The sequence below is a fragment of the Sapajus apella genome, unplaced genomic scaffold (genome assembly GCF_009761245.1).
Source record: "Sapajus apella isolate SASKATOON/1434 unplaced genomic scaffold, GSC_monkey_1.0 scaffold64, whole genome shotgun sequence".
Taxonomy (NCBI): Eukaryota; Metazoa; Chordata; class Mammalia; order Primates; family Cebidae; genus Sapajus; species Sapajus apella.
Window position 1 is genome coordinate 6,789,201 of NW_022437004.1, and position 19,147 is coordinate 6,808,347.

At 47.6% G+C, this 19,147-nt stretch overlaps 1 protein-coding gene across 5 annotated transcripts in view; it reads right to left on the bottom strand.

The window, feature by feature from the left end:
• The window catches only part of BCAR3 (BCAR3 adaptor protein, NSP family member), a 132,969-nt gene that overhangs the window by 5,270 nt on the left and 108,552 nt on the right, over window positions 1–19,147 (bottom strand). For 3 of the 5 annotated variants that reach the window (XM_032247995.1, XM_032247998.1, XM_032247996.1), the window contains 5 exons: window positions 16,064–16,167; window positions 14,379–15,031; window positions 8,422–8,537; window positions 4,120–4,291; window positions 117–228 (listed from right to left, as the gene is read on the bottom strand). In XM_032247995.1, the coding sequence (XP_032103886.1) occupies window positions 117–228; window positions 4,120–4,291; window positions 8,422–8,537; window positions 14,379–15,031; window positions 16,064–16,167 (1,157 nt within the window). Of the gene's footprint in view, window positions 1–116; window positions 229–4,119; window positions 4,292–8,421; window positions 8,538–14,378; window positions 15,032–16,063; window positions 16,168–16,996; window positions 17,232–19,147 lie in introns of those variants that run through there. The other 2 variants (XM_032247999.1, XM_032248000.1) reach the window with 2 other exon arrangements.

Here is a 19,147-nt window from a genome sequence, read left to right on the forward strand (position 1 = left end):
CCCTGATGAGCCATCCACAGTGCTGCAGATTCCTCAGGGCCTCATAACACGCCCCGCGTACTTGTACTCCACTCCCCAGTGGGGGAGCCCCGCGCTTGCTCTGCCCCCGTGCTCACCTCTGCCTTCATGCAGGATTTTGCTGAAGGGCTTTAGCTGTTTCTCATAGAGGATAGCAGTTTGGGTGTACTGGTGCCGCAGGGCAGTCCACGTCTTTTCTAACCTTGTGATCTGGAAGAAAGATGCTATTGTTTTGGAAAAGGTTCTTTTTAAAATTACCTTTTTGCGTAATCCCAGCACTCTGGAAGGCCGAGGTGGGTGGATCACTTGAGGCCAGGAGTTTGAGACCATCCTGGACAACTTGGTGAAACCCCATCTCTACTCAAAATACAAAAATTAGCTGGGCATGGTGGCATGCGCCTGTACTCCCAGCTACTCAGGAGGCTGAGGCAGGAGAATCGCTTGAACCCAGGAGGCAGAGGTTGCGCTAAGCCAAGATCGCACCACTGCACTCCAGCCTGTGTGACAGAGTGAGACCCTGTCTCAAAATAAATAAATAAATAAATAAATAAATAAATAAAATTATCTTTTTGCTTAAATTTTGGAACAGCTGATAGATACTTATGGTAAAAACGTCAAAGTGGTTAAAAGCAGGGTAGAGAGAAAAAGTAACCCCCATCCACCCCATCTGCATTGCTGTTAGCCCATCCCAGAGATGACTCTCTCCAACTGCCTGTGCGTGTGTGTTTCACATGCAGCCTGGCCTGCTGGCCAGTCCACTGTCAAAATTCAAGGCAGTATTGGATGAGAGGAAATAAACATGATGCAAAGTAATACACCTGAATGAAACATTATAACTCCTATTATAATAGAAATCAGCATATCATGAAAATATGGCAGAACTGATAAGTTGCTTATTTCAAATATTGATCCCAGGAAATTCTAGTATAGCTGAAGAGTTTTGAAAGCTCTTGAAATATAACTGGAATTGATCTCCCAAAAATTCCTATCTATACACACACCCCTTTTAAAGATACATATATATGCATATTATACTATGTAAACCACATCTATTCCTTGCCTCAAAAGCATTCAGTATAAGTACATACAGAACAGCCTTATTTTGTTAAATTTCTGCATAATATTCCACTGTATGGGTAAGCTATAGTTTAGTCTTTTACAGTTAAGAGTTTTATGCCTTTTGAGACAGGGTCTCACTCTGTTCCCCAGGCAGGGGTGCAGTGGTACGATCACGGCTCACTGCAGCCTCAACCTCCCAGGCTCAGTGATCCTCCCACCTCAGCCTCCTGAGTAGCTGGGACAACAGGCATGAGACACCACTCCTGCTACTCACTTCTTTTCTTCTGCAGCTAACTCGGCCTCAGTTTTCTTCTGGAATAATTTAGTCAGTAGCAGCATATACCACTGACTCTGACTGTCCTAAGATAAATGGTCCCCAACTCATACCCTAAAACCAGCAAGGCTGTGTTAAGTTTTCTACATGAAACAAGGAAGGGCATTAGTATTTAGGGAATAAGAGCCAGCTTTATGTCAAATATTTGAAGAATTTCACTTAATCTTCACAATGCCCTTCAGGGCAGGTATTTTGGCTTCATTTTACAGATGAGAAAACAGAAGAGATTAGGTAACTCACAAGGCTTCTCAGCTGGTATGTGGCAGAGCTGAGATTCATTTACTTGGCCCTGAAGAGCTCCTGTATCCAAAAGGAAGGTGAGTAGGCTCAGCACCAGCAGATGTGCTGTGAAGAAGAGGCTGTGGCTGGCCTTCCTCCTGCAGTGCACCATGTTGCCCTCCCTTCTGGAGACCCCTGCTCCCTACCCACTCCCTGAGGCATTGCCTTTCTGAAAGAAGCCTCTGGGTCTGGGCTAGGCCCATCTCCTGGACGTACTCTCTCGATACTAGAAGCTGAGAAGAGAAGGTGGCACATGTGGCCATAATGTAAGGGTTGGGTTGGATAGTGACACGCATAGTGACGTGACTCTCCTTTTGGGCTTTCTCTCGGTATGCCACTTCCCTCCCAGGCCACTAAATGCTCCGGAGGACTGTGTCCTCTCACTGCTGATGTGCTCCAGAAGGGAAGGGATGACAGTGTCAGAAGGCAGGGAACCACCTACAAAGCATGGTAATGTGGTTGGGGACAAGTCTCTAACCACTGAGTTTGATGTCATGGATGGCAGCCATGCGATCCCACAAAACATCTCCTTTACCACTCTCAGGGGAAGCTCTGGGCTGGAAGGCTTTACCCACAGCCCGGGCTGTTGGCTCAGCTGTCAAAATTCTAGGCAGTTTTAGATGACATGAAATAAACATAATGCAAATTTAAATACCTGAATGAAAAATGTGATAGTAGAAATCAGTATATCATGAAAATCTGGCAGAATTTATCAGTTGCTTATTTCAAATACCAATCTTACAAAATTCTAAACTACCTGAAAAATTTTGAAAGCTTCTGAAATATAATTGGAATTGGCCTCCAAAAAATTCCCGATGAAGGCACTACATTGTTCAACCTTTTATTTTTAAGATGACCTTGCTTTAATGCAAGTAAATTCTATTCCAGCCACAATCTGACTTGTGGGACATGTGGCTGTGGCTGTCTTTCTCAGTGGCAATGATGGATTTTCAGTGAGCACCTGGCAGGACTTCAGAGATAATCTGTGGCTATGAAACAGCCATGCTGAGTGACCAGCGGCTTTGGTGTTACTAGCTGCCAGACTGTAAACTCATACTCAAGTCCTCCAAGCACCCAGGGCTTGAGAGAACAGAAGTGGGAACGCTGATCCTGAGTGATAAAGGTGGCAGCATACTTTCCTCTATGAGGCCTGTTTGACTTAAATACAGGTTTTTATGTCTGACACTCATCCTAACAAACCCCTGGCACAGCAGATAAATTCAAATGCCCAATTTTAGAAACGGTAATTAGGGAGTTCTATGGCAGGTGGACCAAGAATCTGAACTTGTTATTAGGACAGTCTGTTTTAGATGACGTGAGATAAAAAAGTCTAAGGATTCTCTGATAGAAGCTCCACAAATGTCTCATTTCCCAGTGATTATCCTACACTGCCCACACAGCTGGTGACCCACATGGAAGCAGTCTCTCTCTCAAACAACACACTGTAGCCAGATGTCTCATCCTAATTGATTCTCCATGAATCCCTACTGTTCATGAGGCTGACACGTGCTACTGTACATCAAAGAGAAAGCATGGACTGTCAGAAATTATCTACTGCTTCAAAAAATAGACCCTAGAGGCCGGGGCATGGTGGCTCATGCCTGTAATCCCAGCACTTTGGGAGGCCGAGGTGGGCGGATCACCTGAGGCCAGGAGTTCAAGACCAGCTTGGCCAACATGGCAAAAACCCATCTCTACCAAAAATACAAAAATTAGCCGGGTATGGTGGCCCACGCCTGTTATCCCAGCTACTCAGGGGGCTAAGGCAGGAGAATAGTTTGAACTCGGGAGACAGAGGTTGCAATGAACCAAGATCACGCCACTTCACTCCAGCCTGGACAAGAGAGTGAGACTCCATTTCAAAAAAACAAACAAACAAACAAAATATATATGTGTGTGTGTGTGTGTATATATATATATATATATATATATATATATACACACATATATATTTTGTTTGTTTATATATATATGCCCCAGCCCAGGTGCAGTGGCTCATGCCTGTAATTCTAGCACTTTGGGAGGCCGAGATGGGTAGATCATTTAAAGTCAGGAGTTTGAGGCCAGCCTGGCCAACATGGTGAAACACTGTCCCTCCTAAAAATACAAAGTGGGTGTGGTGGCACGCGTCTGTAGTCCCAACTACTCAGGAGGCTGAGGCAGGAAAATCACTTAAACCTTGAAAGTGGAAGTTGCAGTGAGCTGAGATCGCACCACTGCACTCTAGCCCAGGTGGCAGAGTGAGATTCTGTCTCAAAAACGGAAAAAAAAAAGACCCTAAACACTTAGGACACTGCCCCCTAATTGAAGCAGCTTTCACTAAGATTCAATTTACTTTTGAGATTGACTAATATAGTCTCATTTACCAAGCATAGCATGCAGCTCTCTTTACAGAACAGTAAGTACACATAAAGTAATTGGAAATTTACCTGTGGCATTTCCAGGGCCTTCATGAGAGCTGAGAAGGAATAGAGGTCCCCCATGGAATCCTTCAGTTCCACCGCCACCTGGATGATCTTACTGAGAGTGGCTGCTCGGTCATCCAGAGTGCCCGTGCAGCCCAGAATGTCCACTGCAATGCCCATGGCCATCGTGTTGTGTCTGAAAGCAAGATCAGCGGTCAGTTTCAGGGCCAATGGGGACTAGAAGAAAACTAAACCAAATCAGCCAAGAGCAGGGCTGTGTTTGTGCCACTTGCTGCTATTGCTCTGAAATGTGCCCGCAGCACAGTTTAAACGGCCAGTCTCAACAGAGAACGCCCCTTAGCAGGCTAACTGCGGAGGGCCAAGCTGGGCCACAGAGGGTGCACTTTGCAGTCAGAAAGCAAGAAGCCCCCGGACAGGGCCATGTGCAACCCTGGACCTGGGGGCACAAAGAGGGCGCTTCTGGGGCAAAGCTGCTCAGAAGTACATGTGGCTCCTAGTACCCTGTACCATGAGAGGTCCATGGAAACAGCAGGTTCCCCAACACACTCTGAGAATATCTCCTCAGGGAAGCCCAGGGCCACCTCCACTGAGCCCCCGGACTTGGGGATGAAAGGGACAGAGAAATGAGAGGATATGCTTGAGCCAGGACAATAACACAGCTATGAGAACAAAGGCTGGAAAGAAGAGATAAGAATGGTGTTCTTTAGCCCTACTGCAGAAGCCAGGAAATGAATGGGGAAGAGCATAAAGATGGAATAGTTGATGGGCTAGAATGTGCCTACAAGGCCAGACTCTAATAAAATTGAGATCTCATTTTCCCCAACAATCCTCCCTTTTCTCGTCCTAAACTACATGGGTTAACCTCAGAGGCCCAGAACAGGAAACAGGGTGATCTTTTCTCTGCATGACAATAGGTCTAATATGAATGGGGTCAGTCTGTGGCAGAAAGCATAGACCGTGACCCCTTTCCTTCCCACTGTAAATCAGGACCCAGGAATTAACTGCTTTAGACCAGAATCGCCTCAATTTCTTCCAGGCTGTGGTATAAGTGCTGGAGACGAAGCCCCAGTTTATAACTATAGTTATTAAAACACAACATGCTACTCTGTCCTGAATGTTCATAGCTTAGGATGTTATTCCATGTGGTACTCTCTCTGTGTACAGGTGTGTTGGTCTCTGTCTTGCTCTCCTTGAGCAAAGGGCAGCAGGGATTCATTGAGTGCTTTACCATTACTCATTTCTCTAATGTTTGTTAAATAGCTAATGAGCTCTGCCTCCAAGTGTGTTTGCACATATATGCGTGTACGGGGCTCACTTGCAGTGTAAGCTTAGGCTGGCGCCTAACTGCTCTACCCCTCAGGTTCTTCATCTGTAAAACAGGAGCAAGGGTTGTGAGAAATAGAGACTGTGTTTGGGTGTAAATATAATTAAAGTGAGCCAGGTGACATAGCCCACGCCTGTAATCCCACCACTTTGGGAGGCCAAGACAGGCAGATTGCTTGAGCCCAGGAGTTCAAGACTAGCCTGGGCAACAAGGGCACAACCCTATCTCGACTAAAAATAACAAAAATTAGGCATGGTGGCACATGCCTGTGGTCCCAGCTACTCTAGTGGCTGAGGGATAAGAATCTCTTGAACCTGGGAGGTGGAGGTTGTAGTGAGCAGAGATTGCGCCGCTGCACTCCAGTCTGGGTGACAAGAAAGACTATCTTAAAAAAAAGTAATAATAATAACTAAAGTGCCTGACACTAGCAGGCGCCTAATAAATAGCAGTTGTTACTACAGTTGCGTCTGTGCACGTCTCTCCCTCTGTATCTTGGTCCATTGTGCCTCTTTGTCCGTCTTTCCTCTGTTCTCCATTTATCTCCTTTTCCTGATTTATCTTTCTTAATTAATGGATCCAAACATAGACCTAAAATATATTTTTATTATTTATTGTATTTTTTTGAGACAGTGTTTTGCTCTGTTGCCCAGGCTGAAGTGCAGTGGTGTGATCATGGCTCACTGCAGCTTTGATCTCCCTGGCTCAAGGGATCCTCCTGCCTCAGCCTCCTAAGTAGTTGGGACCACAGGCATATGCCACCATGCCCAGCTAATTTTTGTATTTTTTGTAGAAATAGGGTTTTGCCACAATGCCCAGCTAGTCTCGATTTCCTGGGCTCAAGTGATCCACCTGCCTTGGCCTCCCAAAGTGCTGGGATTACAGGCATGAGCCACCACAACTGGCTGTTATTTGGTAAATTTTTGGAAGAGTTTTATTATCCATTTGCAAAATGTTAACACTGACAGAACATCTTAGATGTTGCTTTTAACTAACTATAAACTAACTTCCCATGCTGCATTCAACTGATTCTTTATTCAGTGTTTTCTCCCCCTATGTTTTAATGGCCCTTTAGTGTTATATCAATGGTTAACGGAATGGTTATATCCATTCACTCAACCGGCATTTGCCTGAAACCTCCTGGATACACCCACTATGGGAAAACAACTCAGGCTGGCAAGTCTGCAGCAAAAGCTCCCGTGGTTGGCGAGAGGCGGCACTCAAATGTCACATGAAGGACACTTCCAGCCTAGGATGCCTGGAATGGGTGAGGTGGTAAATTAAAAATAAGGGTTGGTTTTGTATTTGATTGTCAAATGCAAGAAGGTGATGTCATGTGACACATCAGGACCTCTATAACCCCTGCCTTTATTTAATAAACACATTGTAATTAATGAAACGAGTCCCCCAGCTCTAAAAAGAAGATCCCACAGGTCGGCCTTGGACAAGAAACAAGTGAAAGAACAAGACCCCGGCCAAGAGTCAGGAGAAAAAGAGAAATGAAGGGGAAAGTCAGAAAACAGCCAAGAGAGAAGCCCCAAACCTGTCACCCTTGTCCTGTCCCAGCACACCAAATGATACTGATAAAATAGGGCTCAGATTCATTAGTCCTGGAACCTGGGGGTTTCAGGCTGAAATGTCTCATGGGAGAAACGGCAAAGTGTGGAGGCACAGCTCACTTCTGCTGATAGAACGGAAGATGGTGGAGCCGGGGGGCCAGGGCCCTGGGGCAGAAGGCAAAAAGCGGACACCCGAGAGAGGCTGGAACCTAGAAAAGTCTCATCAGGAAGAGCAGGGAAATTCAGAAGCGGAAACTAGAATTCCCCAAAGGCCTAAACAATGGGTGTTTCCGAACAAAGTCAGCAAGGGGCATTTCTTCACCTCTGGCCTCCCTCCCACATGGCTTCAACTCAGCGTTCTGGGTATTTTCTATGGGATGTATCCATGGCTGTGAGGCCCAAACAGCAGCAGCATGGGAGTCATTTTATCTGCTTTACACCCACGGAAATGCCAAAGCAGCAACGCCCATCCCCCCACAGATGGCTATTTACCCTGAAAATAGTAAATTCTAACAAACGTCATCCCTCAATCACATCAGTCACATTTCAGGCGCCCGAGAGTGACATGGCTGGTGGCTAATGTAATGGTCAGTGCAGAACTTGTGTGTTACCATAGAAAGCTGCCCTGGACAGCCCTGGGCAGTCATGGCAACTAGGACATGGGCGGCACAGACAGAAAACTTCACAAGATAGTCTTGCCCAAATCAAGTTTGTAAAAATGTGTCAAAAAGGCCAGCTTTTGTGGTAATATGGGTATCTAGTCTAGTGCTTCTTTTCTTAAAAACATATCTCACTGTTGGTGTTTTTCTAATTCCTAAACATTCCATTTCAATGGACACCCAGGGCCCTGGCTTTTCATGAGAAGAGGGCAGGGATGGCTTGGAGGCCCCGGGTGAGTGCCGTCATCCCCTGACCTCTGACCCTATTTGTCCACCCCTCAAAGAAAACACTGTCTAGACTCTGCTCTTCCCAGCATTTCCCAGAAACTCCTTGTAATTCCTCAAGCAATCTTAATCCCCAAAGAGACAAAGGCACAGCTCACTAGGCAGGGCTGTAGGGCAGGAGACCCAGGAGACCCTGCGGTGCTCTGGTCACCCCAGTCCTGCCCCAGGCTCCAGGATCTGTGACTCCTGCTCACACAGGCCAACTGAGTCACTAGCTTCAGGACATCTGTTCTCTCCATCCGACCCTCCAGGATCAGGGATGGGAACATGTTCTTTGTTCCTGAGTTGTGCTGTCTTTGTGTGCGACTCCAGGAATTCTCTGGCTCAGGCTTCTGGGAAGAGTCACCGCAGGCCATGTACTGTGAAGCGCTGCTACCCCAGGGCTGGGCTGGTGCTGGGCCCCTATCTGTTCTAAAATCTGCTGCTCTGATGCCTGCAAGGAGCTGGGAGCGTCAGAAGTGCAGAGGACGGCACTGCTCACCTTTCAATTATGTCCAGGCGCAGCTGGTGTCCGTGAGGCAAGGTAATGAGTTCCAGGCCTGAGCTCACCCCCATGTTCCTCTTCGTCTCTTCAGAGACTTCAAGTATCCTAGCAACCTGTCAAAGTTGAAACACACTGGGTCAGGAAGTGGGCTTGCCTGATCATGAATTCAGCATATGAGAAGAAACACACTGAACCGGGATGGTGGACACATTTTCTGTGTTGCATTTCTTTATAAGCAGCAGCTGACAATACTGTTATTATATGATATTTAGGGTCTTTTAATACACACAGTAGAGTATAAAACAGGGGGAAAAGAAAGACTGGTGGGAGATGCCTACACTGCTCTGCAGATCTACAGATTTGTTACGTGTTTCTGCCCAGCCAGAGAACAGTTTAGTTCTCTGAGCTTTTGTCTAACACAGGATCCTGCTGCGACGTTTTGCTGCCAACAGCAGGCTGCATGTGTGCGGAGCTGGCTGATCCCCTGCATTGGGAAAGCGGAATCTCATCCAAGTGCCTCTCTGCTGTGGGCTTTGCCATTCATGTTCTCACTTAACAGCCACAGCTGGCTGCTATTACCCTTAATTATGCTTCTCCTGGGCTCAGTAAATGCTCTATACGTCTGGAAACTATTAAAAATGTGTACAGTGATTGGAAACCTGAGATCTCAAACCCACTTCTTTCTCCTCAGAGGCTTTTCTGAAAGAAAATCTTTGTCCCAGACAGCTCTCAACCCATCTCAATTCTAGTATGTAATTCTCAGTTTATTAGAATCAGGTATTAGTTATTACAATGTCATGGAGAAGCGTTACAACTGAGCCAGTGTGTCTCTAAAATGGGGCTGATAGGCTAGGCACGGTGGCTTATGCCTGTTATACCAGCGTTTTGGGAGGCTGAGGTAGGGGACTGCTTGAGGCCAGAAGTTTGAGACCAGCTGGGGAATACAGCGAGACCCCATCTTTACAAAAAATTAAAAATTAGCTATGCATGGTGATGTGCGTTTGCAGTCCTAGCTACTTGGGAGGCTAAGACAGGAAGATCACTTGAGTACAGGAGTTTGAGGTTATAGTGAGCTATGATCATGCCACTGCACTTCAGCCTGGGTGACAGAACAAGACACTGTCCCTAAAAACAAAACAAAAATTAAATGCAGCTAATGACACCTCACAGCATAATGATGTACTAAGAGCGGAACTGACATATGCAACAAGTCTAGCCACCTAAACACACGGCAGGCACGGGACGGTTTCTTTCCTTGATTTTTGCACTTGTTCTCAACCATAATTACTCTAGGCTATCAAAACACATCTGGTCATTTAGGTGTTATTACTAACCCTGCCCCGTAACTTCTGTGGTTCAACCCACAGTCAACCCTGAGGGGATGAGCCTATGGAATTAGTTCTCCAGTGGCAGATGCCAGAACAGGATGCAGAATTCCAACTGTGCTCCTACCTGTGCTCTCTGGGCCTCAGTTTCCCCTTTTCTAACTTAACTGCTAAGTGTTCCTTTCTCAAGGACTGTGCAAGGGATTCAGGTAACTTTAGAACCCCCAAAAGCTACCTGAAAATAGAAGTTGTGAATCATCGGCCATGTGGAAAGGGGAAGAATTCTGGCCAGATCTTGGGAAAGGGATTTATACATTGACCTTGGCAAGGTAGCCCAGACACATGCCACGCACACTTCCTTACCAGCTGCCCTGTGTCAGAGGTCCCAAACCCTGCACTTCTGAAGGGTGTCCCCCACGCTCTGGGTGGCGAGACTGGAAGGCCTGTGACTGATTCAGTTTTGCTCTGGAAGACCTGGAAGACAGGCGGTGGTCCCTGCTCTCCAGCCTGTGTTTCTTTAGCATGTCTATGCCATCCTTGGGTCACTTCACTGGAGCCACACCTATTTGCCTGAGGACTGAGGGGATCCCAAGCTCACACAATCGGGCCTGGATTAGGTTCCCTGACAAATGCCCAAGATTGTACAGCTCACAGACACAGAGGAAGGCCAAAGATGTCTAGAGCATTTACTGTGAGCCGACTCCTCAGGGCAGGGTGGCAGAGGCCCTCTAAATCTCAGCTGGCCTACTCTGCTGCATCTCTGGACTCTGCCCATTGCTCCTTCTCCCACTGCCTTGGAGGCTGCTGCACTGAGGCAGGAAATCCCCTACAGGCGCCCAGCCCAGCCCTCCCCCCAGGCGCAAAGGCCCTTCTAAAACACCACGAGGCTGCCTGGCGCCACTCGCTGGTTCTGTTGCCCTCAGCATACAAGAGCAGATCTGTACTACACTTGACTGCAAAGTGCCTCGCAGGCAGGAACCTGGTACGAGCCCACAAGTAGAGACTTAGGAAACATTGAAGGAAAGACCTGTGAAGCCCTCCAACACCGCACCCCTAACCCCATCTTCTTCCACTCACACTGAGTGAATCTGCTGTAAACCAACCCTCTCTCCTTTGCTTTTGACAACTGAGCCTCTGTGCATGTGCATTGCCTACCGCCTGCAAGATGCTTTTTGTGTTCTTCATCTGGCCAACGATGTAGCCTTCCAAGCTCATCTCAGACGTCCCGGCCCCATCTCCACACCCCACTCCCTGTTCAAGGCCCTGCCAGGAGGCCCCACAGCTCCTGTGCCTTCCCCTGCAGGGCATCTGCCACCTGGGTTGTGCTCCAAGTTCCTGCATCACTGTCCCTCCCCAGACCACCTCCACCAGATAATAGGTGCTCCAAGAGCAGAGACCACGAGCTGCCCTAGCACACAGTAGGTGCTCCATCCAGGCTGAATGCATAACACAGACAAACACTTAGTGCTCACTGTTGGCTAGGCAAGGTGCCCAGGGCTGTTAATATATTATCCCATTTAGCCAACCACCTGGGTAGTTGGTATTCCTTACAGATAGGGAGAGAAGGGGAGGCTTTTCAGCTGATGTGGCAGAGGTGGGGCTCAGGCTCAGGCAGAGGCCAAGCCCTTCACTACTGGACCTCGTTTCTAGCTATAGTCAAAGACCTTGCGCACGGTCGGAGAGGCTCAGTGGCTCCTAACCAGACCCTTGGGGGATAGGGAGATGGACACAGCTGGGCAGGGAGTCTGGAGGGCTCTTAGGACCACCCACTGTCCTGATGGCCTATCTGGGCATCTGCCCGCATGGCTGGGAACCAGCATGAGAGTCCCAGATGCTAGCCAGACCCTGCTCTCAGCTTCCGGGTGGCCCTGTCTGCGCTGCCACTGCATTTGGGGTGAGAAACAACAGATCTTGTTGTATTTCCCTCCTAGAGATGCTGATTGTGTCTGTTTGGAAGTCAGTGATTCCAGGAAGAGAATATGGAAATGGTGGTAGACTCCAGAGACAGGGAAGGAAGAATTTTCAACACAGCCCTGCCCTGGGGCTGGGTGGGCAGAGTCCAGGCTGGCTCCTGCTCGCTGCCTGAGGACCCCATTCAGCCCCTTGTCCAGGGGTGCCTGCAGGCAGACATGAGAGTGAGGCCCCACCAGGAGGACAAAACGCACCACAGCAAGCCAGGGCAGACTGTGTTCTTCAGTTGAGAACATCCCCGGGGTCTAGTTTCATGGCTACCAAAAGTACTGGGTGAGTCCCAGACCTCCTGCCAAGGGCGGGCAGGCGGGCATCTCTCCTCTACCTAGATGATCATTAAGCCCTGCCCAGAGCCTCAGGAGGGATTCGGTCCCTTGGGAACTGGGCTGCTCTGTAAACCCAGGCCTGTTTCTACAAGGAGCTTCCTCTATGGAGAACCCATGCAGGTTCACACCAGGCCAGAGTCTCCCTCCTGGCCCGTTGACACGGTTCTGCTCTCAGATCCAGGGTCCAGTGTGCTTGACTGATTCGAACAGAAATCCTCACTGCTCTCACTTCCCAAACAGGTTAAACTCGCTTATTTAAAGTGAGGTCCGATAACTCCGAAAATTGCATGACCACCTGTGAGCATTGCCCAAGACCATCCGGCCAAATGTGCAGCACAACCTCGTTCTTACAATGCAGCTGGTTCCCTGGCTCTCCTCTCAGGGCCTACCTAGCAGAAGTGCACACTCAGCCCCACCTCCCAGGCCTGGGCAATGAGTTATTCTGGTTTCTGAGTCATCCCTCAAGTTCTGTGGTCAGCAAGGGCCTTGTTTACCCCAGGATGGCCAGGAACTGCCTTAAGTTCCTCATGCCTGTTTGTGGGAGCCCTCCATCAGTGTTGGCACTTCCTGCAGGAGTGCTCCGAGACTGGACTTCTTGCCATGATCCAACACATAGGGAGGAAAACCCAGTTCCTAAATAAGTCCTGACATTTGATGCTAATTGACTTCACTGAGCTACGAATAAAAAGCGCTTTGAATGGCCAGGAACCAGCCTCTTTATATTGAGAAGGTGGACTGAGACCAGCATTGTCTGAGGTGGTGCCTGGTGTCTAGAATACAGTCAGCTCTCTTTATCCGTGCTTCTGCAACAGTAGATTCAACCAACCAAGGATCAAAAATATTCAGAAAAAAAGAACTGCATCTGTATGAAACATGTAGACTTTTTTCCTTGTCATTATTCTCTGAACAATACAGTATAACAGCTATTTACGAAGCATATGTATTATATTAGGTGTTATAAGTAATCTAGAGATGATTTAAAGTATACAGGAGGATTGCATAGGTTATATGCAAGTACTGCTCCATTTTATATAAGGAATGCAAGCTTCCATGGATTTTGGTAGCCACTGAAGGTCCTAAAACAAATCCTCATGGATCCAAAAAAGTGACTAAATCTCTGTTAAGGATGAGGTTGCTTTTGGGAATGAACAAAAGTCACATCTAAAATAAATGTTTCCTATAAAAAATGGTGATGGGCCAGGAGCAGTGGTTCATGGCTATAATCCCAGCACTTTGAGAGGCCAAGACAAGCAGATCACTTGAGCTCAGGAGTTCAAGACCAGCCTGAGCAACATGGCAAAATCCCATCTCTACAAAAAATACAAAAAGTTAACCAGGTGTGGTGGCATGTGGCTGCGGTCCCAGCTACTGAGGAAGCTGAGGTGGGAGGATCACTTGAGCCTGGGAGTCAAAGGCTGCCATGAGCTGTGAACGCACCTCTGCATTCCAGCCTGGGTGACAGTGAGACCTTGTCTCAAAAAAAAAAAAAAAAAAAAAAAGTGACAATGTAAATATTTAATCATGTGGAAAGACAGTCATGTTGGTCAATGAAAGATTCATGGTTTGGAATAGTATGTATAGAGTAGTGCCATTTCTGTGGAGAAATGATAATGTTTTTGCATAAACCAAATGCTGACAACGGTGATCTCCAGGAAACTGGATGTGGTGTTTTCATCTGTGCAAAACAGGGCAGACTGCCTTCTTCAGTTGAGAACAGCCCTTGGGGCCCTGGACAGGGCCACCCGGAAGCTGAAATTAACTGGATTTTATCTTTTAATCTGTATTTTAGATTTTTTCTAAACTGAGGAAGGAAGGATTATTTTAAAAATCAAGGTAGCTTTAAAGATGTTTATTTATACTAAAGACCACTTTAGTAATAAGTCTATTATGCATAAATATAATTGAATAAAAATAACTAAGGTCTGCTACTCCAGAAACATTTTCATCTACAATCTACTCTCCTGTAGCTTTGGCTTTACCAGTTCTGATGGAGCTGAGGCTAAGGGGGAGTTTGTAAATAGCACCAGGTAGGAGGACAAGGATTCTGCTGCAGCTGCTGACACCAGCAGGGGTGGGTGGGTAGACAGGGCGGCCCCCACCCCCGGCAGCAGGCTGCCATCCCTCTGTCTGAGATGAATTTTATAAGCTTCCTGCTTGGGCAAAGGTTGCCCAGCTTGTAGTTCCCACCCATTAAATAAATCCCCATGCTGGTGTTACTTTCAGACCTTCCTATGGACAAAGCACCTAATGGGTGAGCCAGAGTGAGGCCAGAAGGATCCCCTCCTTCCAAACCTTCCAAAGCCAGAACAACACCTGGACCCCCAGCTCTTACCTTGCAGTCCATGCTCAGTATGTGCTGGGCGATGATCTTGGGGTCACTGTTGGTGAACACTTCTTTTGCACGTTTCAGCATTGCTGCTTCCAGGGGCTTATTCTCAGGGGGAAGGAGCTTTGATTCAAAGTCATTGGGCCTGAAGGAGGAGACAGTCTCCAGGAGGGGTGTCACAAACTCGCCCTTGTCCCACTGCCCCTCCTCCATCTGACCTGCCACAGGTTCCCAAGGGTTTTCCCTGTCATCACCATCAAGGATCAAGTAGTTGATGCCAGAGTTCCGGGGACCTGGCGCCCCATTCCGCTTGGTTGTGAGCAGTTCTGTGCGGCTGCCCTGGGCACATAAGGGAAGCTTGGCTGCCCTGCCGCAGCCTGTGGCAAATGCTGGGTTCAGTTCACAGTAGTTGGCCTCTGAGTTGAGCCAGGCGGGAGGAGGTGAGGGAGCCTTGAGGAGGGGCACCTTGCAGGGCTTAGGGGGTGGCTTAGGGCACAGCTGGCTGTCTGATCCCCTCAGTGCCTCCCCAGCCCTGGCGTCTGAGGAGACCCTCCGAACCACTGCTGGGCTCAGGGCAGGCTCGCTTCCTGTCCTGAACACGGGTGAGTTTGGGCAGGGGCTTGTGTCCACAGCTGAGGACTGAGGTGGCAGCTTGCAGCCTGTGGGGGATAAGAAACGGTCAGAAAAAGCTCATCTGTGTGGAGAATATAAAACAAACAAAACCAGAGTGGCAGCTCCCTGGCCCTCCTCTGTTCATGCTCTTGGGTTTCAATTTTCATTTCCAAAAGAAAATGCAGTGTGACTGCCCCATGCCCAATCTCAGGGAGTCTACAGCATTGTTGACGGCTGGGCTGGCCCCATCCCACACTGCTGGGTGCAATTCTAAATCCCGGGGACTACTGACACCTGGGCTACAAACGTTGTTGTATGGTTATAGAAGGCTGGGACAGTCAGAATGAGGAAATCTATGAGCGTGGAAGGCATGAATAATGTAATCTTGCCCTAAGAAACAGGAGTCATTAGCCACGTAATGACTCCAAGGGAGAGCTGGAGACAGGGAAGGGAGAGGAGACAGGTAACCCACATGGAAGTCGTTTACACAGGAGCATTAGCGAAACCCCTCTGTGGTCCCAGGGAAAGTCAGTTATGAAAATAATGAAAAACAACCTCCGGTTCTACTGTGTAACTGCTTAGGAGGTGTGCCCACACCCCAAACCTTATCACTCTTCTGGCCTTGAATGGAGGATGGAGAGGAAGGGGAGTTGGCCTGGACAGTTGTTCTGTCAAAAGCCCCTGGATCCACCCACCCGCCCAGGAAAAGGACTAAAGGAGTAGGCTTGTCATGAAGACCACGAGTTTCCAAATGGGCTTGAATCAGAAAACCTGGGTTCAAATGCTAGGCGATTCTAAAGAAGTTACTTAACCTACCCGTGCCTCAGTTTCATCAGCTGTGAAATGGCGATAATCACGCCCACCTTGAAGGCTTGCTGTGAGGCCTAAACACTGGCATACAGAGTCCAGCTCAGTGCCTCACCACTGGATATAATTCTGCAAACCCGTTCCCCTCTAGGCTGCAGGCCTGAAGCCTTGTGCCGTGTCCAAATGAGACAACTAGATGGGGCAGGGTAAAAGCCTAAAGGAAACCAGGGTCATACTGACATTCTTCTCTCCGAAAATTCCTCGAAACATACCAATCGGCAGGTAGCTCTCTGACTGGTGGGCTTTGAGGGACAAGGCTCTTCTGTCCTGCATGTGATCCAGACAGGCTGGCTGGCTACCACTCTTTTCTTTATTTCTGAAGCAAAAGACAAATAGGACAGAAACATGTCATTGAAGTGTAAAACCTTTAGGCATGGAAACTTGAAACAAGAAACTGCTCAGAACGAGAGTGCTACAGCACATACCCTAAAAGTAAAAGAATGTCCGCTGGCAGAAGAAATTACTGATGGGGCAATTAATACATGACTGTGTTGTGTGCTCCGTCCCCTGTCCCCATGACCAATGCTGCTAAGTTCTAGAATGCCTCCTATGGGCTGTTCCATCCTGTTCAACAGAGTAGGGTAAAAGTTTTATGATACTCCCAGGAAAATCTGATGAACTGGAATGTGTACTTTTAATAGAGCCTAAAATTACTTACAGCCCCAGAGGGAATGGCTTGCCTAACTAACATGCATTTTCCACATGCTCCACAGTGTTGCAGTTAGGAAGGAAGCTGTGGGGCAACTTACATTCTGGTGCAAATCTCAGCATCCCCCAAATAACCTGCAGGACTGCCCAGGGAGGCTGCCCTCCCCGACCTCATGGCTGCCCTGCGGGAACCCCCCACATGGCCTCCTCCTGCTGAGCTGGGAAAAGGCACTCGCATGGTCACCAAGCAGCAGCTGGGAGGCACACTGGGTAACCACACAGGGAAAAGGTGGAAGGTAACTTTCAACACACTCTCTGTTATTCCTTCTGTCCCTTTCCAATTCAAATTGGGAATTTGTCTAATTAGCACCAAGCACCAGAATCTCCCTAGCTAGAGACGGAGGCACTGCACCAGCCAAGTTGTTATGAATTTTAACTGGCCTTCCCATAAGCATAAAACATTCTTACGTTACAGAAATCACGAAGTTCTTTCCTACCTTTACAAGCACCAAAGAAAAAACAAAATGAAAAAAACCCCAAACTCCGAGCAACAGAGAAATTCCAGCAACCTTTCGAAGATAAGGCAAGAACGAGGGCAAATTACAAAAGGAAATGGCTCCCGAGAAGTGATATTTAAGTAATGACCACTGTGGCTGGACTCCAAGGGCCAGAACGGAAGGGCTTGGAACGCAACCTGCCTGTGAGCACACACCTTTGCCCAGGGCAGGCCAGCAGCCAGCCAACTAGCAGCCCCGACGTCAGGACAGGTGGCATCTGGCCAGAGCTGACGTGAGGGAGCCACTGAAGGACATCGGGGCAGGGCAGCAGGCCATGGGGCCGTCTTTTCCCCTCCTCCCACTTAAACATTTCTGGGCGTGCTGCCTGTGCAAAGTGGTGACAAGTCCCAGGAGGATCTGGATTCCAAAGGGCAAACAGAAAAGTGGCTCTATTAGGCCTGACTTGTTGACTTAGAGACTTTCTTAGTCTTTTTTTCATTTCTTATCTTAAAATGTTTTTAAACCAGGATCATTCAGGGCCAACAAGGAGGCCTTCCCCACAGCAGTGGTTCTGTTATCCGGTGGAATACACTCCCACTCTGTATATGACATTAACTCCCTGCTTCAACTATTCAGCAGCCAATCCCTCCCAAAACAAACAGAAGAAGAGGTCCCCCTGTAACATGGTAAGGGATCTCCAGTCCATTCCTATTAGTATGAAAAGGAGCATTTCTAAATATTGGGCCTTGCCTCCCTCGTTGTAATTGCCCTGAGTTTTTGTTTGTTTGTTTTTGCTTGTTTTGAGACAGGATCTTGCTCTGTCACCCAGGCTGGAGTGCAGTGGCATGGTCCAGGCTCAAGCAGTCCTCCCACCTCAGCCTCTCAAGTAGCTGGGACCACAGGCACACACCACCGTGCCCAGCTAATTTTTGTATTAAAAACATTTTTTTAATTATTAAAAAAAATTGTGGCTACATGGTAGGTGTCTACACTTACGGGGTTCATGAAATGTTTTGATACAGGTATGCAATGTGAAATAAGCACATCATGGAGAATGGGGTATCCATGCCCTCACGCATTTATCTTTTGAGTTACAGACAATCCAATTACAATCTTTATTTTAAAATATATAATTAAGTTGTTTTGATTATAGTCACCCTACTGTGTTATCAAATAGGTCCTATTCATTCTTTCTAAAATTTTTTGTACCCATTAACCATCCCCACCTCCCTCCCAACCCCCACCCACTACTATCCTTCCCAGGCTCTGGTAACCATTCTTCTACTCTCTCTGTCCAATAATTCAATTGTTTTGGCTTTTTGATCCCACAAGTAAGTGAGAACATGTGATGTTTGTCTTTCTGTGCCTGGCCTACTTCACTTAGCATAATGATCTCCAGTTCCATCCATGTTGTTGCAAATGACAGGATCTTATTCTTTTTATGGCTGAGTAGTGCTCCACTATCCATCCATCTGCTGATGGACACTTGGTCTGCTTCCAAAGCCGGGCTATTGTAAACAGTGCTACAACAAACATAATGCAGATAGCTCCTTGATATACTGACTTCCTCTCTTTTGGGTATATACCCAGCAGTGGGAATGCTGGATCATATGGTAGCTCAACTTTTAGTTTTCTGAGGAACCTCCAAACTGTTCTCCATGGTGGTTGTACTAACTTACATTCCCACCAACAGTATAGGAGGGTTCCCTTTCCTTCACAACCCTCACCTGCATTTGTTATTACCTGTCTTTTAGATATAGGCCTTTTTAAGTGGGATAAGATGATATCCGTTATAGTTCTGATTTACATTTTTCTGATAACCAATCATGTTGAGTACCTTTTCATCTGCCTGTTTGCCACTGCAGTGGTGCAATCTCGGCTCACTGCAACCTCCACCTCCCAGGTTCAAGCAATTCTCCTGCCTCAGCCTCCCCAGTAGCTAGGACTACAGGAATGACCACACCTAGCTAATTTTTGCATTTTTAGTAGAGATGGGGTTTCACCATGTTGGCCAGGTTGGTCTTGAACTCCTGACCTCAGGTAATCCACCTGCCTTGGCCTCCCAAAGTGCTGGGACTACAGGCATGAGCCACTGCGACCAGCCCATGTGTATGTCGTCTTTTGAGAAATGCCTATTTCTCAAAAGAGCAA